The sequence below is a fragment of the Stenella coeruleoalba genome (genome assembly GCF_951394435.1).
Source record: "Stenella coeruleoalba genome assembly, chromosome: 10".
Classification (NCBI taxonomy): domain Eukaryota; kingdom Metazoa; phylum Chordata; class Mammalia; order Artiodactyla; family Delphinidae; genus Stenella; species Stenella coeruleoalba.
Genome location: NC_137156.1, coordinates 21,831,276 through 21,856,878, shown reverse-complemented (window position 1 = coordinate 21,856,878; position 25,603 = coordinate 21,831,276). Strand labels below are relative to the sequence as shown.

The 25,603-nt window shown below is 42.1% G+C and overlaps 3 protein-coding genes across 4 annotated transcripts; 1 reads left to right on the top strand and 2 right to left on the bottom strand.

Annotated features, from left to right (window-relative positions):
- Positions 1-1,672: 1,672 nt before the first annotated feature.
- On the bottom strand, positions 1,673-15,627 carry ZSCAN26 (zinc finger and SCAN domain containing 26). Of its 2 annotated transcripts, XM_079933066.1 has the most exons (5): positions 15,361-15,627; positions 13,855-14,686; positions 8,481-8,966; positions 8,054-8,171; positions 1,673-4,619 (listed from the first exon to the last, which is right to left on the bottom strand). In XM_079933066.1, the coding sequence occupies exons 3-5, from the start codon at positions 8,898-8,900 to the stop codon at positions 3,718-3,720; spliced, it is 1,440 nt and encodes a 479-aa protein (XP_079789192.1). In that variant the 5' UTR covers positions 8,901-8,966; positions 13,855-14,686; positions 15,361-15,627; the 3' UTR covers positions 1,673-3,717. The 2 variants fall into 2 exon arrangements, with proteins under 2 accessions (XP_079789192.1, XP_079789191.1); XM_079933065.1 differs by having other exon boundaries at positions 13,855-15,627.
- Positions 10,037-11,100, top strand: LOC307192380 (protein BEX3-like; the record flags this gene model as incomplete). The annotated part of the gene is made up of 2 exons (XM_079933210.1): positions 10,037-10,048; positions 10,777-11,100. 2 exons carry the CDS (start codon positions 10,037-10,039, stop codon positions 11,098-11,100), a joined length of 336 nt encoding a protein of 111 aa, XP_079789336.1.
- A 2,532-nt stretch (positions 15,628-18,159) lies between the features above and the next one.
- NKAPL (NFKB activating protein like) lies at positions 18,160-19,542 on the bottom strand (the record flags this gene model as incomplete). The annotated part of the gene is given in 4 exon segments (XM_079933067.1): positions 18,160-18,223; positions 18,225-18,562; positions 18,564-19,281; positions 19,283-19,542. Coding segments are annotated over 4 exon segments (1,365 nt in total). The 5' UTR covers positions 19,528-19,542.
- Positions 19,543-25,603: the final 6,061 nt, after the last annotated feature.

Here is a 25,603-nt window from a genome sequence, read left to right as displayed (position 1 = left end):
TTAACCATTGTTAATATTTTGTGTATATCTTCCCAGGACGCTAACAGCCACATAGTAGCGCTCATTAAACATCTGTTTAATAAGTATGTATTTTAAAACACCTCTGGCATCACAATGTAATTTTGCACCTTATCTTTTTCAGTTAAGAAAGCTTGGAGATCTTTCCATACCACTTTATCTTTTAACAGCTAATTAGTATTCCATTGTATGAGTTAATTTACTTAACTATTCCTACTATATTTTTTCTTTGTTAAGTAGAGAACACCATTGAATATCTTTACATGGTTTTATGAGTATATTTCTGGGGTAAATACTACACACTGAAATTTATTTGTCAAAGGGCATGTGCATTTAAATTTTGATATACAGCTCCCTTATTTAATTTTTAAGGGCACTGCTGTTTAAGAGTAAAAGGAGAATCTAATAGAATAATTCAGCCAAGGTGAACATGGCGGTTCAAAATCAGAATTAACATGTTACTTACCAACCAATTAACATGTGAAAAGACTTTCAATTTTGACAGTAAAACTATTCTTTAAAAACTCTTTAAAAAGCAGACCCAGGGGGCTTCCCTGGTGGCGCAGTGGTTGGGAGTCCGCCTGCCGATGCAGCGGATGCCGGTTCGTGCCCCGGTCTGGGAGGATCCCACGTACCGCGGAGCAGCTGGGCCTATGACCCATGGCCGCTGGGCCTGCGCGTCTGGAGCCTTGCTTCGCAACGGGAGAGGCCCGCGTACCGCAAAAAAAAAAAAAAAAAAAAAAAGCAGACCCAGGGACCTCCCTGGTGGCGCAGTGGTTAAGAATCTGCCTGATAATGCAGGGGACCCGGAAGATCCCACATGCCGCGGAGCAACTAAGCCTGTGCTCCACAACTGCTGAGCCTGCGCTCTAGAGCCTGTGAGCCACAACTACTGAGACCACATGCCACAACTACTGAAGCCCATGTGCCTAGAACCCATGCTCTGCAACCAGAGAAGCCACCGCAATGAGAAGCCCGCACACCGCAAGGGCAACGAAGAGTAGCCCCCGCTCGCCACAACTAGAGAAAGCCCACGCGCAGCAACGAAGACCAACGCAGCCAATAAGTAATTAATTAATTAAAAAAAAAAAAAGACCCAAACAGAAATGGCTGACCAGTAGAAGACACTGCTGCAATACAGTTAGTCTTCCTGGACTTCTGCTCTCTGAAAAGATTTTTAACTGCCTTTTAGGGTGTCTAGGATGTCTTACATTGCAAGCAAAACCCCAGTCAAGATCTGTTATAACATTTGCCCTTTGTTCAACGTTTCTATAATTTTCAGGAATAAATAAGGAAAACATGTTATTTAAATATATCTGTATCCAAAATTTTGCCCAGGTGGTTATGGATCTGCCCCAGGGTACAGATGAGAACACCATTTCCTTTGGAACCATAAGGAAGAATTAGGTTAAGGTGTCAATGAACTTAGAATGCTTATAATACCTATACTATGGAATCATCATGAAAAGAGAAAGCCAAAATAAATTTTCCATATATTTAAGGTATATATCAATTGTTCATATTTTGAATCTTTTAATTATCTTTGCTTTTTAATGAGAATAATAAAGATATTCCATGTTCTTTCCTTAAACTGAACAGAATCAAATAGATTTAAACTATGACATGGAGCTAAATGTTTAGGTACAAACCTCAGCACACCCATCAAAACTCTTGGAAAATCCCTGTTATCAACTTAATTTTACTCATAAAGGCAGAATAAAGACACATACCTTTATGGTTTCCTAAGCAATGGAACATGACTGACTTTCCATGAAATTCTTTAATTTCTCAAAAAATTACAGCTGCTTCTCCTGCTGATTTGGTCCTCCTCCAGATAATGGTATTAACTGTTGCTCTGCTCAGCTTGCATCCACTCAGATCCGAGTGGGAAGTGGGCCAAAGACTCCTAAGTGCCAGGCACCTCCCCGGTGACGCAGTGCTTAAGAATCTGCCTGTCAACGCAGGGGACCCTGGTTTGATCCCTGGTCCAGGAAGATCCCACATGCCGTGGAGCAACTAAGCGCACGCCTAGAGCCCATGTTCCGCAGCAAGAGAAGCCACCACAATGAGAAGCTCACCACAACAAAGAGTAGCCCCCTCTCCTCAACTAGAGGAAGCCCGCGCGCAGCAATGGAAGACCCCACGCAGCCAAAAATAATAAAAAAAAAAATCTATATCTATATAAAAGGCCCCCAAATGCCTATTTCAGCCTTCACTCTCCCCTTTACTCTTAGTGACAGAAGACTGATTTTCAGCCGGGCATTCTGCAACCCAGAATAAGACACACTTTCCAGCTTCCCTTTTCTAAGATTTGGCCTATGATACAACCGCTGAAGTGATTTACAGGAAGGCTGCTTAAAGGGAGCTGACTGACCAGGAGGAGTCTCTTTTGTCCTTCTGCCTTTTGTCCACATTTTGCATGTGATGGCTGGAGCTTCAGCAGCCATCAAGGATGATGACCTTAAGGAATGATGGCATGAAAGGCAGAAGCTGGGTTCCCTAGTGATGTCATGAAACCACCTTACCAGTGCTGGACTGCTGTCTCTGGCCTTTTCTATTTAAGAGAAAAACGAACTTTTATTACATCATTCCCACTTTTTTTTGTTGTTTTTAAACTATACTCAGCTGAACAGAAACCTCAGCAAAATATGAGGACTCACCAGTCTTCCCACTCACGTGACAGAGTGAGAAGTACCCCAAGCAGCTACCACCAATCAGCAAGTGATGTTTATCATCCTGGTGATATATTCAGAAGTGGACTTCCCTAAGCTTAATATTCTTCATCATTACCATGACATTTTGGCATTCACAACATGAAGATCATGATCTCTTCCAAGCTGTTTTTCTGATTTGACTTTCAAGATTCCAGAACAAGCAGCATTTTAAAATTCTGTCCTCAGTATTAAAGGAAAAAAGTCCAATTTCTTTCCCCATTTTTTGAAGTTTCTATGCAGCAGCCACTATACTGACACTGGAGTTATGAAGTAAGACAGTTGCTACTTGGATTAATTCAGCCCAGTTCATTCAAATGGCTTATGAAATCTCTTCCATAGTCTAAATAAAACCTTACTCTCTAACTTGAATCAATGAGGTATTATGGCAGGGATGGGGCTGTGAAAGGTAAAATTAGATCATCTTTGCTTTCCAAAATGCTGATTGGGGGTAGGGAAGGAGAGGATAATGCTAGGGGCAGGCAGGGTAATAAAACCAGTGGGCGAAAATGTTTACCATTAACCTGTGCTTTAAGATACCTTTGAGTGTCATATATTTCCAAACGTCATTGGTTTTATTGTATAGGAGTCTGTTGCTGTAGCATATGCGAAAATATCAACCTGCTCTTTTTCTGTTTAAGCCTGTAAATCTGTGGACACTTGATTCATTGCTGACTTAAAGCCCTCACTCAATCATGAGGCTCTCTACTACTTGGAGATGCATAGCTATGCATTTAGCATGCTAAAGGCTCTGAGAAGTCCTGCAGTAAAGAATGCTATTTACCTTTGATCCCCCAGGGTCTAGGGTGAAAATTACTGTGGCCCAAAGCTGACAACAAGGAAAACGAAGGAAAGAGAGAGGAGGCAGATAGCCTCCAACTTGGTCCCCAAGAGTTCTCTGCCAGAGTTGGCTAGAGTGCCTTTCCTGAAGTGCCGGTTTGCTTGTTAATGTACTGTCTCTGATGGTCCGTAAGGAGAGGACACCTCATCAAGCCTGTTTGTCTTTGTGGTGATATCTCTGATGTTGAAAAAGACCTGACCTCTGTCTGAAGGCTTCTCCACATTCATTACACTCGTATGGTTTTTCCTCGTTGTGGATTCTCACGTGCTGAGTAAGGTGTGAGTTTAGTCGGAAGGCTTTCTGGCATATGGTACACTTGAAAGGTTTTTCTCCAGTGTGAATCCTGTGGTGTCGAATAAGGTCTGAGGTCAAACTGAAGGCTTTCCCACACTCGTTACACTGATGGCTTTTGGAGTGGCTGTGGATTCTCTGATGGTGGGTGAGGAGTAGGGCCTGACTAAAGGTTTTTCCACACTCCTTGCACTCACAGGGCTCCTCCTGACTGTGAATTCTCTGGTGTCGATTAAGGTGAGAGCTGCGCCGAAAGTTCTTTCCACAGTGGATACACAGGTAAGGTTTCTCTCCAGTATGGATTCTGAGATGTTCCAAAAGGCCTGCATTCTGGCTAAAGACTTTTTCACACTCCTTGCACTGATAAGGCTTCTCGCCAAGATGGATTTTCTGATGTCTGACAAGGTGTGAACTTCTCTGAAAGGTTTTCCCACACTCATGACACTGATGACCCTTCTCTCTAGAGTGGATTTTCTGATGTCCAGTAAGACTAGAACTCTGACACACTTCAGATTCACAGAGCTTTTCTCCCCTGTGTGAACCTTCATGCTTAATCAGGTCTGAGTGCTGGATGAACCCCTCCCCACATTCTGAGCTTTTATAGTCAGTCTTCTCCTTGGCCTTGGCCTGCTGCCTATCCAAGTTAGAGTCCTCATAATAAGCCTCTTTGGGTTCAGATATTTTCCCAGATGATTCCACTCCTCCACAGGAGTCTGTCTCTACAACCAGCTTCCCATTCTCAATCCTTGTCTCCTCACCTGAAACATTAAATATATACCACCAGTTACTTGTTTTTTGGTGCTTAGGGAAAGGAATCTACAATTAGGAGGAAAAAAATTGAATCAAGCCATGTGTGCAAAGTGGAAATGTTGTGGGTGCTGGTGTTTGCATAGAACATACATGGAATGATACATAAGAAACTGTTTAACAGTGGCTGCCTTTGGGGGATTATGGTGAGAGGCAACTTATTTTAAATGGTTTGAGGTTTATCATGTGATACGCACATCTATACATACATACACACAAACAGAAATTAGCAAGCAAGCAAACTGTCATAAAGGGCATGGCTGTATGTTCTTGATAATGGCCTCATGTGGAAAATTAGAAAGCTAGGTCAACTGAGTACCCTGGGGCCAATAAGAAAGGGCTAGCACCAGAAATGAAGAAATAAACTGGAAATGAAGACATGCAGACGTGGTGCCAATTTTATCATGATTAACTGCGTAATCTTAGGTAATTCCTCTGGGCTCAGTCTCCTCACTAATAAATCAAAAACACTGGGCCACAAGGCCTTGAGGGTAACATGAAGTCCACAAAAATGTCTTAGCCTTTCCTGATCTCCTTGGATGGCAGTAACTGCCTTCCTGTGTGGTTCAATGGAGCTATTATATCTCAGTGCTGTAATAATTTGCTTATATGTCTGGAACATAAGACATATAAGCAAATTATAACAATGTGTGCTGAATAAAACCTTAGCTCAGACACACAGGGAAGAGGGTGAGAGGGAAGAGTAGATAGGATAAGTCTTTTAAGTCCAGGAGCCTGAAAGGGGATGCAAAGTCAGAATGAGAGAGGAAAAGGGGAGATGGATGGAGAAAACAGAAGAGGGAGCATCTAAGCAGCACTCATAACAAGCAAATGAGGGTTACCCCGTGTAAGCAAGATAAAGGCAGCAGATCATTTAATGAGTGAGAGTAGATGAGAAAGTGAAGGGTGTGGGAAGGAGACATCAGGGAAAGTAAAAGCACATGTGGGAGAGGGAAGATTAAAAACATGTACTATGTGTAAAGGCCTTTTGCAAGAGGATGAAGTAGGCTCCATGGGGGAGGGAGTGAGAGTTAAGGGATGAGAACAAGAGAAGTTCTTTTCCAGTGATTTTATAATGACATACACAACTAAAAGGGGAGGCAGGGGCCTCCAAAACTGAAAAACAACCTGAACTTGAATATAAAATAATGGGGCTTCCCTAGTGGCGCAGTGGTTAAGACTCTGCCTGCCAATGCAGGGGACACGGGTTCGAGTCCTGGTCCGGGAAGATCCCACATGCCATGGAGCAACTAAGCCCGTGCACCACAACTACTGAACCTGCACTCTAGAGCCCACAAGCCACAACTACTGAGCCTGCACACCACAACTACTGAAGCCCGCGCACCTAGAGCCTGTGCTCCACAACAAGAGAAGCCACCGCGATGAGAAGCCCGTGCACCGTAACGAAGAGTAGCCCCCACTCGCCACAACTAGAGAAAGCCCGCATGCAGCAACGAAGACCCAACGCAGCCAAAAGTAAATAAATAAATAAAAGAAGAATATAAAATAACATTTTCAACAGATCTAGAGGGTAAGGAACAGTTTCAAGAATCTACTATTGCTAAATCTACTTTTCATACTTAAACACCCATCACTGATTACACGGCATAAATTCATTTCTGCAAGGCTGTTTAGAAAAGGTAGGCCTCTCTCTTTCAGTGACTTTACTCAGAAAGCTTCCAGAAGAAGAGGACTTTTGAAGCAGACTCAGAAATTGAGCAGGGGGAGTAGGTAGTAGGTAAAAGGAGCCTTTAGAATTGAAATCAGCCATTCATCAAATAGACATTTACTGAAGGTCTACTCTAGTCCAGGGACAGTAGCAGACTCAGGAAACAAAACAAAGCCCATGCCCTTTTGGTCTGGTGGGAGAAAAAGAGAAGTAAACCAGCAACTCTAATATAATACAATCAGTTCCGTGGTAGGAGAAAACTTGGAGCTCTAGCAGCAGAGGTGGGGAAACTGATCCAGACTTGGAGAAATTAGGGAAGGACAAAGAAAGTGATATCTGAGCTAGGTCCTGAAGGATGAGGAGGAATTAGCCAGGGAGAGTGAGGAAAAAGTATTCCAGACAGAAGAGGAGCAAATGGGAAATGGAATGCAACTCAACATGAGGGGAACACACAGTGTGATCAGGTGGGACAAAGGGTGATTAATTAGCCCAATGTGTCTAGGACTGAGGGGTTTCCCAGCACATGCAACAGCTGGAGCTAAAAGTCGCAAGCAAATCGGAGCAAGCTGGTGATGCTAGTGGACATGGGGCTGCAAGGTCTGCAAATGCCAGAACATGCCGTGTGAGGCCTTTGTTAAAGGCTATTGGGAGTCACTGAAGGTGGTGGGTTGGTTTTTATTTTTTACTTTTTATTATGGAATTTTTCAAACATCAAAAAAAATTGAAAGAATAACATTACTTAGCTCACTGAAGGGCTTTAACGAGGAGAGCAACATTAATGAATGTGTTTAAATGACAGAGAATGAACAGGAGGTAATTTAACTTCAGTGGAAGCACTAAAATGACAGACAGTAAAACAAAAAGAGAAGCAGGGCTTGTATCAGACTGGAAAGAGGAGAAAATGAAAGGGATAGAAATTAGAAAGAGAAATTCAGAGTCAACGAAAATATGGTAGAGCAAAATAAAATAATTCAGGTAACATTTAGAAGTAAAAGACAGTAGTCGTTTACAGTAATTTGAATGTGGTAAGAAAAAATGAGTAATGAATCATGTGGCTGGAATTCTTTGCCTTGGGTAAGAAACTAGCACTCCTTTTTTAATTCACCCCGACAGTAATGGGGAGAAGAGGAAGGTGAACGTCTACACAGGAGAAGCATTCAGTTTTAACTGAACAAAAAAAAAACCCCAGGGCTTCCCTGGTGGCGCAGTGGTTGAGAGTCCACCTGCCGATGCAGGGGACACGGGTTCGTGCCCCGGTCTGGGAAGATCCCACATGCCGCGGAGCGGCTGGGCCCGTGAGCTATGGCCGCTGAGCCTGCGCGTCCGGAGCCTGTGCTCCAGCAACAGGAGAGGCCACAACAGTGAGAGGCCCACGTACCGCAAAAACAAAACAAAACAAAAAACACCCAAACTAGAAACATCCAAAAACAGAAAGAAGGATTAGGGGAAAAGGAAATGTCTGGGGTGATGGAAACTTTTATATCTTGATTGTGGTGATCATTAGACAAGTACAATTATTTCATGTTTGTGAAAAGTCATTGGCCTGTACACTTACAAAGAGTGAATTTTACTGCATGTAATTTACACCTCAGTAAACCTGACTCAAAACAAGAATAAGACGCAAAATGCCAAGTGTGCTGAGCAGGGCCTCGGGTGCGGGGGGGACCATGAAGCCCACCACATCTCACATGCAGGAAGATGCAGTCTACTTCTTACCCTTCTGTCTCTTGGGCTTGGGAATTTCACCCTCAGGCTGGACCTGCTGCTTCAGCACTGCTTTCAGAGGGGCCGTCTCCTCCACAAGCATTTTCTGTTTCTTTGCCTGGTTTGGGTCCTAGGGATGATTAGGTACACGTGGGTTTAGGAGGAAACTGCTGTTCAGAAAAACACTTCTATGTTAGAAAAGAGAGCGAAGAGAAACCACAGAAGGGCAAAGAAAAGAGGCTGGAGAAGCTGGAGCACATTCAGTTTCCTCCCACCAGAGACAGGTAAGGCTGAGGTAAGACCTTCAGCAATGAACAGCCAGACTGAAAAGAAACTGAACCAAAGCTTAGCGATTCTCCCACTGGTGAGCTCATGGCCACCGCTCTGGCCAGAGGTCTCAATTCCTGCTTTCCTACAAAAGAGCACATCTGACCCTTACCACCTGTTGTTCTGTTCCTCTCAGTTCTGGCTGCAAATCCTCCAGTACAACAACCACATCTTCCCCACTCTCTGGGTGATGCTCCCGCACCCGGGCCTGCAGCTCCTCGGGCAGGATGGTCAGGAGCTGCTCCAGCACCAGCAGCTCCAGGATCTGCTCCTTGGTGTGGGCGTCGGGCCGCAGCCACTGTCGGCAGAGCTCCCGGAGCCGGCTCAGCGCTTCTCGAGGTCCTGTGGTCTCTTCATAGCGCAACTGCCTGAACTGTTTGCACAGTGGCTCCTGCCCGAGGCCTGCGCCGTTTCCTTGCAGCTTGGCCCCCTGTTCCCGAGGAGAGCGGTTATCCTCCTTCACTAAGTGAAGTCCCTCCTTCTTCAGATTCAGAGGAGCCGGGGAAGGAGTGGTTACCAATGCTGTTGCCATCCCCAGCTTCAGACTGCTCTCTCTGTTCTGGAGAACTTTCTTTTGACTGCCTCCTCAGGGATACCCCTGAAAATGTAATAACAAGAATCACAGAAACAGTAATAGTATAGTAGTAGTAATGATAATAACAACAATAGCAACACCCCTTTGTTGGGTTTATACATTTCCAATAATTACTATCCTTTTTTTTTTCTCTCTGAAACAACCATACAAAATGAGAAGACTGTTTTACAGAAGACTACCAGCTAACATAGCAGGAATAACAGATTTGAAAAAATCACCATTTTGTAGCCCTTGAGGAAATAACTGTTTCAATCAAGGACCACAAATGGGTGAAATCATTGGGTGAAAGGAGTAGGGGGAAAGGACAAGCTTATAGTCTCAGAGAATCACCACACTGATTGCTTATGAATTACAAGGGGAAGAGTGGAGCTATCTGGCAGTCACAAACTTAATCAAATGAAACCTAGTAACACCAACAGCAAGACAACTGAGCTTGTATCTTATCACTCAGGTAGCATTTTTACTAAAAGTGTTTAACATGAATCTAACAATGAGGAAACTTTCAGATAAATCCAGAATGTCCAGAATGCAGCTTCTCTACAATAGGCATGTACTCTTCCAAACAATCAATATCGTGAAAATAAAAAGAAGGTGTGGGGAAGGTATTTTTCTAGATTAAAGAGATACAGCAAAATGCAATGTGTGAAATTTGCTCTTAAGTTAAAAAAAAGATACAAATATGTTTTGAAGAATTCAGAAATCTGAATATGAATAATATATATATATGCAAACTATGGCCCAGCCGACCAAATAGGGCCCAAAGGCTGTTTTTGTACATAAAACTTTACTGGAATACAGCCAAACCCATTTGTTTAGATAGTGTTTACATCTGCTTTCACAATACACTGCAGGACTGAGTACTTGAACAATGGCGCACTGACCCCTGTGTAGTCAAAAATCCGTATACTACTTACTATTTCTGCCTCAAACACAAAAGGAACTGGTAGATGACCAAGGGTAGGAAGCTGAAACAGCTTGGATAGGATCAGGATTCAAACTCTAGTTCTTTTGACTCCACATATTGTGATCTCTAATCAAACACAAACTTTTCCCCACACTTAAAGATCTATAAAATGAAAACACAGGTATTGATACTATTGATATATTTATTGAAAAAATCCGCACATAAGTGGACCCATGCAGTTCAAACCCTTCTGTTCAAGGGTCAACTGTAGTTGCCATAGAGATCGTATCACCTGCAAAGCTCAAAACATTTACCATCTGGCCCTTTACAGAAAAAGTGTGTAGATCTTAAGAGTTTTCTCAGGTGGTCACGTAAGAGAATATCCTTATTCTCAGGAGATGGTACTAAAACTTATTTTCAAATGTTTTGGGGAGGGGGGATTATGGGGGGCGGTGTGTGGAGAGAGAGAGAGAACACAAATGTAGCAGGAAGTTCACAGCTGCTGCTATATGAGGGGTATATTGTATTAATTATACTACTCTTTCAAATTTTCAGTAGATTTGAAAATTCTCCAAATGTTGAGAGGGGAAAAAAGACACAAAATGAGTAAAACTGCTTGTAGGTTCATTAATTAAAGCCAGTTTCAGAATTAACTAAAAGAATATATGGATATTCATAACTCATCTCATTTACAGATTGTCTACAATGTGCCAGACTCTCTTAGTTGCTGAGACACAGAGATAAAAGAACTCCTTGGCCTTTACAACTCTCTGCTCCGTAAGAAATCTCAAGTGAATTAGCAGGTCAGAAGCCCCCTGCCCCCACCCCGGCCCCTTGCAGGTCTGCGGGACTAAGCGTCTAGGAGGCGCACTCGTGGCAAGAATCAAGAGCAGGAGGCAGCGAGGATAGGTCCAGGAAAACGGAGAAGTGGAGCAGCCTGTGCAGAATGCAGAGCAAGACCGCCCTTTGGGAGGGGGCGAAGGCCACCAGCCAGCAGGAAATAATAGACAGGGACAGGCTCGCCGACTTGCCCCTAATTTCCCATGGGCCATACCCAAGAGGCAGGTCAACGATGGGATGGGTGGAGATGGAGATGATATGGAAATGTTCATGGAGATGAGAGAAATCAGGAGAAAACTTAGGGAGCTGCAGTTGAGGAACTGTCTGCGTATCCTTATGGGGGAGCTCTCTAATCACCATGACCATCATGATGAATTTTGCCTTATGCCTTGACTCCTGCCATTTTCCACGAGATTAATACTGTGATTCCCATTTTCATTCTCCTTTTCCTTACATTTTCCTGATATGCCTTTACTGATCCGTTTGCTGTGAACCTTATGTAATTTCCACGTGTCAGGTGGGTTCTGTGTTACCAGCTTCTCACTGGAGGTTGCCTGGGCACCCAATCTAAGTTTCTGTCAACAGTAGAGTTTCACCCATTTGCATGGGAAAATGTAAAGCTAATAAAGCAATTAAATAGCAAAAAAAAAAAAAAAAAGAAAGAAAAGGTTTTCTGGAGGTGAGTCCTTCTGACTCTTACAAGACAAGTGAAAGTTAGGCAAGAAAATCGGGAAAGGGTTTTTCAGACAGAAAAGTCTGAGCACAGAACTGTTGGAAAACCTCACATGTTCAGGGTAGTTGTTAGTTACGGCTGGGAAAAGGCTAAGTGGGCTGGAACCCTGGGAAACACCTACATGTAAGGAAGAAAAGTAAGAAGGAACAACTGCAGAGGTAGGAAAACAAGGATAGTAGTATCTAGAAGGCCAAGGGGATCTGTTTCTGTAAGTGTGGAGTGATGGAAAGAGCCTGGGCCTCAGACAGGCCTGGGTTCTAGTCTAGCTCTGTCACTTACACTGTTTGTTTACTCATTTGTAAAATGAAGGTAATATCTAATTCACAGAGATGTTTTGAGGTAAATGAGATAATAATTGTAAAGAATAGTAACTAAATAGTGGTACAGCTCTTTTAGAATTTGTTTAGCAGGTTTTCTGGTCCGCACTGGAACATCCCCCCACCCCCAGAAAAAGAATAGCAACTGACTGATTTATAACTGGAATTATAAAGAGGCAGTGTTCGAGAGTGAAATGTTATAGGAAGGTGCGTTCACCTACGAACTGACATATGCACTTAATTAAAAAACAAAGAGGTCATTGTGACCTCTGTGAAGGCAATTCTGGTCATGGGATAGGGAGGACAGTCACCTTGCCACAGGAGAATGAGAAAATGGCAAGAGTAAGCAAAAATTACTTTCAAAAAATAGGACATTGAAAGGAAGGAGAGAAATAGGACATAAGATAGGAGGGGGTAATGTAGAGGACAGGTATGTCTGTAAGTTCAATTACTATCTTTATGCTGATGACTTCTTTATTTTTCAGCCCAGATACATCAAGAGTGCCAGATCTATATTTCCTTCTGGCTATCTGGTTTCTGGATACCTTACAAAAGCCTTTCAAACCCAACATGTCAAAACTGAACTCAGAGAATTCCACCATCGTCCTTTGAAACAGGCTCTTGGTATGTGTAGAGTGAGCATTCTTGATTTTGACAACTCTTGAGTGACTCTAGAAATCAGTGACTAGTGTCTGCCAATTGCTGGCACACACTTCTGAACCAATATGCGTGAGGCTCAGTTAGTGGCTGTGGCCAGTTAGGTTCCAAATTCCAAATATATAACAGCTAGCTGAAAAATATCACCCAGCTGTTATATATTCCTGGATGTGTATTAGAGTAGCACTCCCAGCTGATATTTTTCTGTCAAAAATGGACTTATAATTCAAAAAGCCAATCCTGCTGCAGTTGACCCTTGAACAACACAAGTTTGAACTGCGCAGGTCCACTTATACTGATACATGGATTTTTTTTTTTTTTCCAATAAATAGGCTGAATCTGCAGTTGGCTGAATCTGCGATGCGGCCTTGTGAATACAGAGGACTGACTGTAAAGTTATACTCAGATTTTCGACTGCACTGGGGGTAGGAGCCCTTAACCCCGGCATTGTTCAAGGGGCAATGGAACTCTTAATGAAACTGAAAAAAAAAGTCTGCGAAAGTAATGATTCTTAGACAGAAAATAAAAATGGTTAATTTTATGTGACAACTTGACTGGGCCACCGAGTACCCAGATATTTGGCCAAACATTACTCTCGTGTTTCTGTAAAGGCGTTTTTGGATGAGATTAACATTTAAATCAGTCGACTGAGTAAAGCAGATCGCTCTCATTAATGTGAGTGGGCTTCATCCAATCAGCTGAAGGCCATAATAGAGGAAAAAAAAAAAAATGCTGACTTTCCCCTAGTAAGAGAGAATTCTCCCTGCCTGACAGCCTTCAAACTGGGACCGGCTTTTTTCCTGCCTTCCTACAGTCTGTTCTCATCATGAGTTCCCAGCTGTAGATGCTTTAAAACATGTCAGCTGTTTTTCCTTTGCTTAAAATTTTCCGACAACTCTTCACGCCAAGAAATGACCAAATTCCTTACACAATACAATGCCCACTTTTTCTACAGGCCTCCTCCCACCCCCCAATCTTTCTGATATCATCTTCTACACACTTCCCCCTTGTTCACTGCGCTCCAACCACGCTGGTCTCCCTGCTATTCCTCGAACATGTTAAGCAAGCTCCCGCTTTAGGGCCTTTGCACTTGCTGTTCCCCCCTGCTTAGAAAATTCGTACCCCCAAAGGCCACACAGATCTTTTAACCTCCCTCAGGTTTCTGCTCAAATGTTACCAAGGTTTACCTTTAATAGGTATTTAAAATTGAGCTCAGTGGATGAAAAATATGCAGCAGAAGGTTGTGCCCCAATAACTAGATCCACAGCATCATTCCCCTCCTAGGGCCCAGGATTGACACCTCTCGCCCGCCCCCGCCCCAAGTCCACACGGCCTCTCTGTCGGGTAAGGCTTCCCTGCACTTCCACCCTCAGGGAATCAGTTAATCCCCAGCCCACGGGCTGCAATTCCTCCCCAAGCTGGGGCACAGTCACCACTCACCGCTCCAACGACCGGCAGGAAGGGCCAAACGCTGTCAAGCCCCGTCTTAGCTCTTTGCTGATCTCCGACTCTCGCTCCGCGGTTCACTTTAGCGTCGCTCTAGGACTGCGGGAGGACCGCGGCTCGATGGCCTTCTGCTCCCGCCTCGCAGGAGGCGGCCAAGCTCCCAACGGTTGGCTGAACGTTCTCCAAGCTCCGCAGCTGAGAGGGGCGTCCCGTTGTGCGCTTACTGTTTTTTCATTTTTTAAGCCGAAATTTATTTTATTCATGTAAAAAACGGGCCAGCTCACTTTACTGTTATCACAAGCAGCTGGCGTTCCACTTTGCTTACTCACGTAATTAAAACACCGACACATATATTACCATGTCTTCCCAATTTAAAAAGTCATCAAATACAGTGGAAAAAATAAATGTCGAAGTATTTTGAAGATTAAATTTAACAATGAACGTATATTTGTACTGAAGGGTTTAAGGTAATAAAAAATTCAGAATTGTTACAAAACGCAAGTTCGTGAGCTGGACGAACAGTGAGGCCAAACCAACCAAAACGTCGGAGTCTGGAACAGAGAAAGGTTTATTGCAGGACCAAGCAAGGAGAACGCGTGGTCCGTGCTCAAAACACCCCCAACTCGCCAAAGGTTTTCAGCAAAGCATTTTTTTTAAAAGCCAGGTGACGGTGGTCAAGCTCCTGCACACTTCTCTGATTGGTTGGTGTTGCGGTAACAAGGCGGTTAACATTATCAGTTCTTAGGCGCCTGTAGGTCTGGGGGCTCATGATCATCAAGTAGTTAATTTCTTCCATTTGGTGGTAATTTTAGCATCTGTAAAACAACTCAGGAAGAATGCATCAGATACTATTATCTATGTATCTATACTTCAGAGAGGAGCCACAGCAGAGGATATGGGGGAGGTGTCTGTCCTGGGGAGGCCCCATAGGGTCCTGCTCAGTTACAGTCTATTACTATGGGAGAGAATAATCAACGATTATTCTCTGCAATGTATGGGGGTGAGGGGGTGGTGCAGGGGATCATATATCACTACAAAAATAAATTCTGCAGAAGAAAACAAATATTCCCTCTCTTGCCCACCTCATCACAGACTGTATTTTTATAGTCTGTGAACAAAATAAACCCTTTAAAAAACCTGAACAAACTTTGGTTTCATCGATAATTTTGAAACAAATATCATACTAACCATGGTTTTATGACATAATTCATATTGTTTCCAGCCTGAAATTTTCGTAACAGGAAAGAAAAAAAAATTCTATCATCAGGAGAGTTATCTTCTCCTTGAGGGTCAGAGCTCGAAAATATCTTTTAAAAGTTAAAGTAGGGCTTCCCTGGTGGCACATGCCGCGGAGCGGCTGGGCCCGTGAGCCATGGCCTCTGAGCCGGCGCGTCCGGAGCCTGTTCTCCGCAACGGGAGAGGCCACAACAGTGAGAGGCCCGCGTACCGCAAAAAAAAAAAAAAAAAAAAAAAAAAAAAATTGAAGTAAAATATATTTACTTAAAAGCTTTTCCTGGGTTTCCCTGGTGGCGCAGTGGTTGCGAGTCCGCCTGCCGATGCAGAAGACACGGGTTCGTGACGCGGTCCGCAACGATCCCACATGCCGCGGAGCGGCTGGGCCCGTGAGTCACGGCCGCTGAGCCTGCGCATCCGGAGCCTGTGCTGCGCAACGGGAGAGGCCACAACAGTGAGAGGCCCGCGTACCACACACAAAAAACAAACTTTTCCTTAGGCTAACAAATCTAGTCAATGCAAATATTTTACTAATTAGAAGTTAATATTCTGTCCTGAAGGGAAAACATACAACTGATTTTTCAAATTTATAAATTAGTGCTTTCCCCCCCAAAAATTATGCAAGGAGTAAACATAAATTTTAATTTTAAAAGGGAGTAAATGTATTCTAATTCATTTACCCGCTTTCAAACTCCCTACCATGGCTGGCTTCTTAAATGTCACTCATATTATCAAGGCTGAGATTATTGGCATTGCGTTGTTTATCCCATGAAAATAAATACACTTAATGTAGCTTGACAAACAAGAGTTTTTCAACAAAAATTCAAGGTGTGCATTTTTATGTAGTCTGTTTGTATCTTTTGGAAGGGGTAGAGGTAGAAAAGGTGAGAACAAATCAAAATGCAATTTTTACCAGGACAGAGCTACATTTCACTAATAATACGAATCAATTTTCGAACTTGAGATTTTCATTTTCCAGGATTATCCTCATTTTTGTAAACAAAACTGTCGTCTATATGTTTCCATCAGGTCCATTCATAGGATATTTAAAATAAAAGCTTCCTTTTCTATATGATCAGAGGCACTGTTGCATTACAGCCATGAGTTACAAGTATCCCAGTAGCATGTAAAATTCTTTGATGGCAGGGATCAAGCCTAACTTGCTGTTTGGTCTATCCCTAATATCTGCTATAGTGCCTAGCACATAGAAAGCACTTATAAATATCTTCCCTTTGATTCAATAATTCCACTTCTAGATGGCCATTTTTAGATGACCCAAAGGACTTTTGACCCAATAATTAATTCTATTTCTAGATGAGTATGATACAGATAATACTCTCATACATCCACAAAGATTTTCACTGCAAGTATTGTATAATACCAAAATACAGAAAACATCTTAAACATTGGATAAAACATGGTTCTTCCATACAATAGAATATTATAAAGTCATTAAAAAGAGATAGATTTACATGCATTGATATAAAATATCTCCAATATATATTGTTTAGTGAAAAAAGCAAGGTATAGATCCATCTGTATAGTGTGGTACGGTTTGTTTCTAAAAATGGAAATATACATATGTAACAAGGCGGCTTTCACCCAACTCTCTTTGGGGAAAATCTCAAGCTAGTGTAGTCCAGTGTCAATCAAGTCACATACTGGGGTAAAAGTGCCCTTCTACATCACTCTGCCCTGCCAGATTCTAGAACTGCACTCCTTCTCCTTCAGCTCTGTGGGGTTACCAGGGTCTGGAGCCTTGAAAAGGGGCTTATCCAAATTAGCTTGGTTAGCGCTGAAGTCTCAGAGTTCAGGAAGATGTCACTGGATGACAACAAAAGCCTTACCACAGAACATGAGTGGAGCTCACTCTAAAAGTCTTTTCCAGCATTGGTGCTAGCCAGTCTCTCAATGCTAACTCTCTTGCCCACCTGGTCCCACCTGATCTGATCTCCTTTTCATGAGCTCCTCCTTTATTCTCATTTTGTTCTTTCTCCTCCTAGTCTAGCTGGTGCCTAATCTACTCTTTGGAATACTCAAGCACTCTGGATCGTTATCTTTTTTATGTCTATTTTTATGGATAAATCCTATCACCCCTTCAATCAGGTACTCGGCTTCTAAGTCAAAGCCAAGCTTTTCTTCAAGAAAACTTTGGCTTTCAGCACCTGTACTCTCTAGTCTATATTTTAAAAAAAATCATTCAAAACTGTAGTGAGCATTTGTTGGTTGCCTACCCCCCCTTCCCAACATTACTCTGATTTTCACTCAGGTATCCATTCCTTGCCCATGTAGCCCATTAGGGTGACAAAACCTGCAGATTCAGGAGTAGGCCATTCTATTTCCCTTGCAACAATTCCTTTTGTGAGGAAGGGCATGTGACCTAAGCTAATCTAATTAGGCTGCATCTCGTATTCTTGTTTGGAATGCCAGGACAAAAATGTTCTCTCTTCATAGGTGGACCAGGAAAATATATAACCAAACTCAGGAACTTTGGCAGCCTTTTCGTTATTTAAGGGAAACCAGCCTGAAGAGGAAAATGAGCCAATAAACCTCTACTTTTTAACTCAGTGTTAAATGGAAACCAGAAATATACACTCAATTGAATCCTTTGTTCTTTCTGGGGTTCTTCTGGTTCTCCCTGGGGTAAATGAACGGCTCCATGAGGCAATGAAGCCCTCAAAGAGAGAAAAGTCGGAGCAACAGGGAAAAAAACAAAAAACCCTTCAGGTTAACAGATCCAATTTTTAGCCTGCAACATACATGCTTGTATATACACAGAACTTATGGACAGATATAGAAGATTCCAAAAAGAGATTTCTTTGGGGAGAAGGATCAGGGGCTGGGGTAAAAGACTTACATTTTACTGACTTTCCTCCTGTAGTGTTTGAATATTTTTAAAAACGTGCACATTTTACTTTTAGAATTAAAAATAACAAAAAATAAATTGCTAAAGAGATCTCAAAAAGCAGTTTTTTCTTGAGGAACTTATAGTAGGTACAGCAGCATCATAAAGCCTTTTAATTTTGGTCAGATAAAATTCTTAAAAGTCCAGCTATAGAACAAAAGTTATTTGTCATCTTTCCTTTTTGTCTTTCGGTACACCATCTCTCTGAAACTAGCTAGAATCTTATTCTCTCTTCCGTCTTTCTTCTTGGTTAAAGGATGCAAGGGCTCTCTTCTCATCAGCACTATAGATCTGGTTCTCTTTACGCAGTCGCACAGCCTCCATTCTGCAATGCCTGCTACCACTCATAACATAACCTAAGCATTCAAAAGAAGCAATCTCTTCACTTCTCAGCCCAATTTCACCTCTTCGTGGGATACGCTTTCCAGCTTTTACATACTCAGCCATAGCTGCACCTTCACCTGGAAGCAGAGCATGGCCGTAGTTCAAAGGTTCCTCATCTTGAGAGGTGTGTATTATAGGTGCCTCTGGACCTATTAGAGCCATGTTATCTGCAATCTTTTGACTGCTCAATCCAGATATCTTCTGGCAACTCCCCTTCTGAATCCTTACAGCTTTTGACACTGGATTCTTTTTTAGTCTTCTTCGTCTTTTCCTTGGGCTTTTTAGCTCTGTGCTTCTTTTTCTTCTCTTTCTTGGCTTTTGTTGCTCTCTTTTTATCATCATCAGAGCTAGTGTCATAGTCTGAATTACTGTCGCTATTATCAGAATATTTCCTCTGTTTTCCTTTGGACTTTTTCTTTCTTTTCTTATTTTTTGAACTACTGGCCTTTTTCCTTTTTTCTTCGGAGCGGGAACGTGAACTGCTGTTCTTCTTAGTCTTTACCTCTTCATCCTCAACTGGGGTGTGTTCACCAGAATCTGGCTCAGGAAACTCTGGAGACAGCTCCCACACCTCAGGTGCTCCCAGCTCCCACACCTCAGGTGCTCCCAACTCCCCAGTCCTTTCTCTCTCTTTCAGCCTCCCCTGACGATAGCTCTCCTCCTTCTCCTTCTCATAGTCTTCCACCCACTGCCTGTCGCCCGCATAGTGGTGGTGATGGTAGCGGTATCTGCCATAGTAGACAGAAGAGGACGAGAAAGCGTAGTTGCGGAGCCTGGTGGGCCGCTCCCGAGATCCAGAGCGGCTAAAGGTACAAGGAGCGCCGACGCCCGACCCACCCCACTGAGGCCTGAGGCCCTCGCGGCCGCGGGAGTGCCAGTGGGATTGGGAACGGCTGCCCCCACGGGGATGGTCTGGTCTGCGCGGAAGGCAGGCTCCCCGACGAGCTGCGTCGCCGTCTCCTAGAGGCTGGGGTGTCCTCGGGGTAGCGCGACCGGGACACTGGCACCATAAGCCGCGCTTTCACAAGGGCAGTTACTACAAAGACCGGGACTGACGGCGATCCCCGACCACGCAAGCGCTCTAGCAACGGTCCGGCGCACGACTTCCGGTTCCGGCGCTTGCCAGAAGAAAACCCAATCAGCATGTGGGCTGTGAGGCCACTGTTTTGGTTGAGGCTGCGTGATGGCCTCTTCGCAAGAGCGGATAAAGGGGGCGTGGCCGCGCCTGTTGTCAGGATTTACATTCCCCATCCTGAGCGCCGTGGGAACGTAAAAAGAGGAATTCGCATCAATGAATCCCTCTACTGTTCAAACGCTCCCTTCTCTACATGGTTACTTGCCGTTAAGCATCTTGATACCCTCTCTCCTATCATTCTCACTTCCGCCCTCTTTATCTTTACCCCTTGGTGAAGTTTCCCTACTTCTCACGCTCCTCTTGTTAACTCCTTAAAAAGGACCTTGTCCACCATCTTCATGGCAGAGATACGTTTACGTTTATTAATGACTACCAAATCCCACTTGGAAGCAAGACCCAGAACTTATTTTAAAATCAAAGCTTGAGCTCAGCCTGAGTTAAGTGAGGACTGGAGTCATGATTTGTATTCTTAAATTCGCAAAACACAGGGAAGCATCTAACCCAGGCTTGTAGATGTCTCCTTATCTAGTTGAGCTTTTCAGAAACTGTTGTTTGGGAACCACGTTCTGCAGACACTTTGTTCACTCTCTAAAATGGCAAACATTTCATGCAAGATTACTTCCCCTGGATCTTAAATGTGCATAGACATTACCGTCATCTTGGTTCTCTATAGTTAAGTTGACCTGCTCAGTTAGTTGACAGACTTGGAAAGTGACAGAAAAGTTAAGTCAGAACTTAGGAATGGTGCTTTCCTGATGCTAGGCGTCTAAATGAATAAAATGGAGAAATTAAATAGAACCAAATGAGGTCATTTGATCTAAGTAAAATTTTAGTAATGTGATTGAAGGAGACAAGGACTGGCATGGTGCCCTGCCATAAACTATGCTACCTTAGGAACTGGCAAATAGGAGGGAGTATTAAAAATGAATGGTCACATGTATGGTGAAAATATCACAATGGATAAAGTATTACAGATTCTCTGTAAGTAAAAATGTCATATTATATGTAAAAAAATATTCTTTTGGATAAAATTAAGCCACTTAGTATTAGATGGGGTTTTCAAATATTGATTGATTGATGGAATATCTCTTTCAGATAATATATGGGAAAATTAGTTTTAGAATATAGTTTTGTTCCTTAAGAAAACTATTATCTAGAACAGGGATTAGCAAACTTTTTCTGTAAAAGGCCAATAGTAAATATTTTAGACTTTGTGGACCAAGAGACAAAATTGAGGATATTACATACGCACTTATATAATAAGACAGAAAACAAATTTCCACACATTTTTATTAATGAAATATAATTATCTTATTCAAACTATAATAATTGAGTACAATTTTTCGTAATACAGGTCTTCTGATAGGAAGAATGAAAAGAATTTTTTGAGAAAATAACATTTTGCTTAATTGGAGTGCTGCCATTGTAGAGCAAAAGCAGCGCCATAGACAATATGATCACATTTATAAACTAACTCCAGAGTGAATTTTTCTAAAGATGACAGAGGCCCAAACATGGAGAGAGAGCTTTTCTCTACATTTCATTTTAAGGAGCTTTTTTTCCCATTAAGAAGGAATGTTACCTTTTAAGGAGTACCTTGTTGGTGCTAGAATGTTTCTCTTTATGGTTGAACAGGTATTTCTGCTGATGGGGAGGTTTGGTTGATGCATAATGCAGATACACAATGCACAGTAGAGGAAAGAGAGGAGGCCAAAGGGCAGAGAAAAAAAAAATTTTTTTTTCTTTTGGCCACACCACGTGGCATGAGGGATCTTAGTTCCCCGACCAGGGATCGAACCCAGGCCCCCTGCAGTGGAAATGCAGAGTCTTAACCACTGGACTGCCAGGGAAGTCCCCAGAGAAAATTTTTTATGTTTAAGTTTTCCTTGTCTTGCCATAAAATATGAATTTTATTTCACAAATAATACAAAAGAACAAGCTGGATCAATTTCCAGATTCACTCATTTAATAGGAACTCTGCTAGGGGCTAAGGATGCTCTGGTAAGCCTGTCATTTATCTCACACATATGTCTCAGCCCTTCTATACCCCCTGCTGTAGCGGGTCTGAAAGGCTACAAACTTCATTTCCGAGGATCCCAATGCTGATGGGCAGAATTGGTGAGGAACAGAGGGAAGAAAACGGTTAAAATTTTTAACACTTTAGTTAATACCTGAAACTATAGTTATTTTCTGACAGCTTGGAAATTATGCAATGTGTTAGCTGTTTAAGAATTCGCTCAGATGAAAGGAATAATCACATGGTTTATTACTATTATACAAATAAGTTACATTAGGGTTGTTCAGATTTTTTTTTTCCTAGACCCTTAAAAATCTTGAAGTAGCTTAGAAATTTGAATAAAAATGGGAATTTGGAAAGTTGTGCAGAGGATTTTGGATGACAACCCAATTCCTAATAAACAAAATACATGGAACAGGCAGGAATATATCACAGTATTCAGCCATTAATTGGGAAAGGAGACCAGGAGCACTTGCTATGTTCAAATTCCAAGGTCTTAGATTGATGTGGTAAATAGAAAGGACTTGCTAATGCTACAGACAAAGTGAGAAATGTGGGTAGATGCAGAAATAAAAGGATATTTCTACAATAAAATGTTATGTTAACAAAAAAAGTCCACAGGAAAGTAGTCATCCCCAGATATTTCTGTAGCAGCAACTCCATTTAAAACGTACAAAACAGGTACCACATCTACAGAGCTGACTGAAAAAAAGTTCCTGCATTTGAATTCGTCAGATCCAATTTTAGCTATCACAAGGAGTAACAAAAGATAGACTAAAAAGTGTGTTTAGAGAAAAGTAGATAAGTTAAGTTTACTGAGTAAAGTTCTCATTATGAATAATTGAGATGGAACCACACAGATGATTTGGGACATCACTACAAGATAAGATCAACACTGTCACACGCTTGTGTCAGGACACTTTTTTTAGAGAGCCTTTACTATTAAACAATTGTCATTCCAATATATAGAGGTTTTGGCTAACAAAGTGTTTAACCTCCATTTCTCTATCAATATTAACGTTTTCAGATTATTTATCCAGCACTTCTTATTTGTATGAGCAGATCCTCACAAGCCTGTCAGGTAAGTTGGCACTCCTACTATTTTTTTTCCCACTAAAGGAGGAGGAAGAGGGACTTCCCTGGTGGCGCAGTGGTTAAGAATCCGCCTGCCAATGAAGGGGACATGGGAAGATCCCACGTGCCCCGGAGCAACTAAGCCCGTGTGCTACAACTACTGAGCCTATGCTCTAGAGCCCGTGAGCCACTACTACTGAGCCCCTGCACCATAACTGAAGCCCGGGCGCCTAGAGCCCATGCTCTGCAACAAGAGAAGCCACCACGATGAGAAGCCCATGCACCGCAACAAAGAGTAGCACCCGCTCACCCGCAAGTAGAGTAAGCCCGTGCGCAGCAACGAAGACCCAACGCAGCCGGAGAAGGAAAAGAAACAGAATCTTTTGCAGGAATACACACATCTTTACCGAAATTAAGAACCCATCTAGGAGGGCTATTCATCAAAAATCTCTTTTTCTACCCAAGTAGAAAAAATAGCTATAATTAGTTACTTATTAATGAAAAGGAAGAAGAAAGAAAATGGGGGATTTCAGCATTGTTTCAATTGGAGAAGTGGAGTATTGGATTGGCCAAAAACTTCCAAAACCCCAATGAACTTTTTGGCCAATCCAACAGAATGGCTAATTGACACTAAAATTCCTAAATACAATTTTTAAAAACATGAAAAGTGACGTTTTATTCCACTTTATATACTGCTTATATCTAACTAAGCAGCTTATTCTATGGGGTCTAATTTCATCTGAAAATAATTTTTTTGACCATCCTTTTAAATAGGCTAGAGTTAAACCCATTTTATAATTCACTTACTTATAAACACACATTTGTTATATACAAAAGTGGGGTGTCTAAAAGACTATCAGCAAAGTAACTTTTTAATCTGAAATTATACAATAATGCCAGATAGTTTCCTAAATAATATTTTTATCATAAAATGTCAGTGGCTCCCCAGTGTTACTGAATAAAATTTCAACCCCTTGCTCTGGCATTGAAGGCCGCTACAATGCATGTATCTCTTCAAACTTGCCTTAGTTACTAAATTTGACAAATTCCTTTAGTCTTTTCAGCTAACATGTCACCCTGTCCATGCAATAGCACACAGCCAGAAGTAACCTTTCCCTCCTCTGAACTTCCACAGCATTCAGTTCACCACTCACAAGTTATTTACCATGGCACTGTCTTATTTTAATGTGCAAGTCTTATCAATATTACTATACTGAAAGCTTAAGCCCAAGTATGTATGTATGTGTGTGTGTATGCTTTATCGCTTTCATTGTCAGGCATAGTAGGCACTCAAAAGTATTTTTCTATAATCTTTCCTTCCTCTATGGAGAAGTTTTTTAGGTTTGGAAGGAGCAGAAAGAGTGAAAGGAGGTGCAGTGGTCCTTTGTTGATCTCAATAAATTATACTTACTAAGTGTATAATATTTTCTGGTTTGTAAAAGGCTTTATATGTATCTCTTTACATGACATAAGAAACAAACACCAAAGAAAAATGAACAATGTTTAAGATCAGGGCTATTAGCAAATATTTAGGAAAAATAAAGATAAGGAGACAAGAGGAAATGGCTAGCTTTGCGGAGGTAACAAAAATACGGTTAATTTAAAAGGAAATTTTAAAAGGCTAGAAAAGATTAACTGGAGGACGTCTACAGGATTTTAGAACACTAAAGTTTTAAATTATACTGCAACAAGGGGATAATGAAGGCAATGAAAGATTGTAGGGAAATGATAAAGGAAGAGCCCCACCGTTTGCAAAGTCCCTAGTCAGCCAGGGGTACTTCAGAGCAGGAATCCAGCAAGGGTACTTGAGAACAGAAGAAAACGCTATGCTGGGGACGATTTCCTCAGAGGCAGAACCCATTCTTGTTAAAGCTGGAAGCTGGGGACGGGCACTCAGGCACCTACGAAGAAGGTAGCAGTCTCTGAAGAACTTAGCAGAAGGTGATCTGGGTGAAAACAGGAGATATCGTGAAATTCTTGAGAGTCTTGACTTCACAGGTTGATACTTTGAATGTTGTGGAATCGTTTTGGTCAGATACCCAGGACTCCCAATGTGTTTCTGAAAAGATACATTTTCTCCTACTGCCCATACTTGGGTCTCTATCAACATTGGCTGCCTCTGACCCAATCTCCCTCTCCCCAACCACAGGGCAGTTTTAAAAACATGAACAATACTTGTTATAAACGTTTGGTGTGAATCCTCTGACCTGGAGGGAGTTGAAGCTTAGCTGGCATGAGCTTTCATGCACACTTGGCTTTAAGTTGGGAGAGAGGGATATGGATGGTGTCTTGGCATTTGGTTAGGCCCAAGATAACCGAAAGGTTAGAAACAAGCTGTTGAGGATCATAGGATTTTTTTTCTTAATTTTTAAATTTTTTTGGCTGCACAGCCTGTGGGATTTTAGTTCCCGAACTAAGAATTGAACCTGGCCCTCAGCAGTGGCCGTGTGAAGTCCTAACCACTGGACAGCCAGGGAATTCTCGCATCATAGGATTTTCGTCAAGATTCATAATAGTTTTGATCTGACTTGATAAATTGATTTTTATTTACCTGAATGTGAAAGGTTTCCCCCTAAAGAGTAGCAAAATTAATATGAACTAATGTAGTTAACGTTGACTATAGACTGGAATTGTACAGATGGAGCAGTCTCACAATGTCTTAATGATAAAGAAGCTGTTTAAGGCATTCTTACTATAACTACTATGCTGGTGAAGAAATATGGATTCCTCCACCCCAACTCTGACAATCTTACATATTTGACAATAAATATACTAGAATCCGAATCTAGATAAATATTCTAGACCCAGAATCTAGAACCTCAGAGAATTAGACGAACACAAATGGCCTTAGATAGTCCTCAGAAATCTAGACAACATTAGATTTTCAGAGCTATGAAGGTCGTTTCACTGGTATATTTAATAAATGTTTATAGCACCTGTATGCAAGGCACAATGGGGGTATAAGACATCATTGATCCAACCAACTGGTGAGGAA

What these genes read in the sequence shown, in the direction of transcription:
- ZSCAN26 (XM_079933065.1), bottom strand. Translation starts at nt 8,900, where the DNA reads ATGGCAACAGCATTGGTAACCACTCCTTCCCCGGCTCCTCTGAATCTG. An exon ending in GAGGAACAGAACAACAGGTG is followed by an intron (nt 8,172 to 8,480) that starts GTAAGGGTCAGA and finishes AATCATCCCTAG; the next exon opens with GACCCAAACCAGGCAAAGAA. An exon ending in CAAGCCCAAGAGACAGAAGG is followed by an intron (nt 4,620 to 8,053) that starts GTAAGAAGTAGA and finishes TTAATGTTTCAG; the next exon opens with GTGAGGAGACAAGGATTGAG.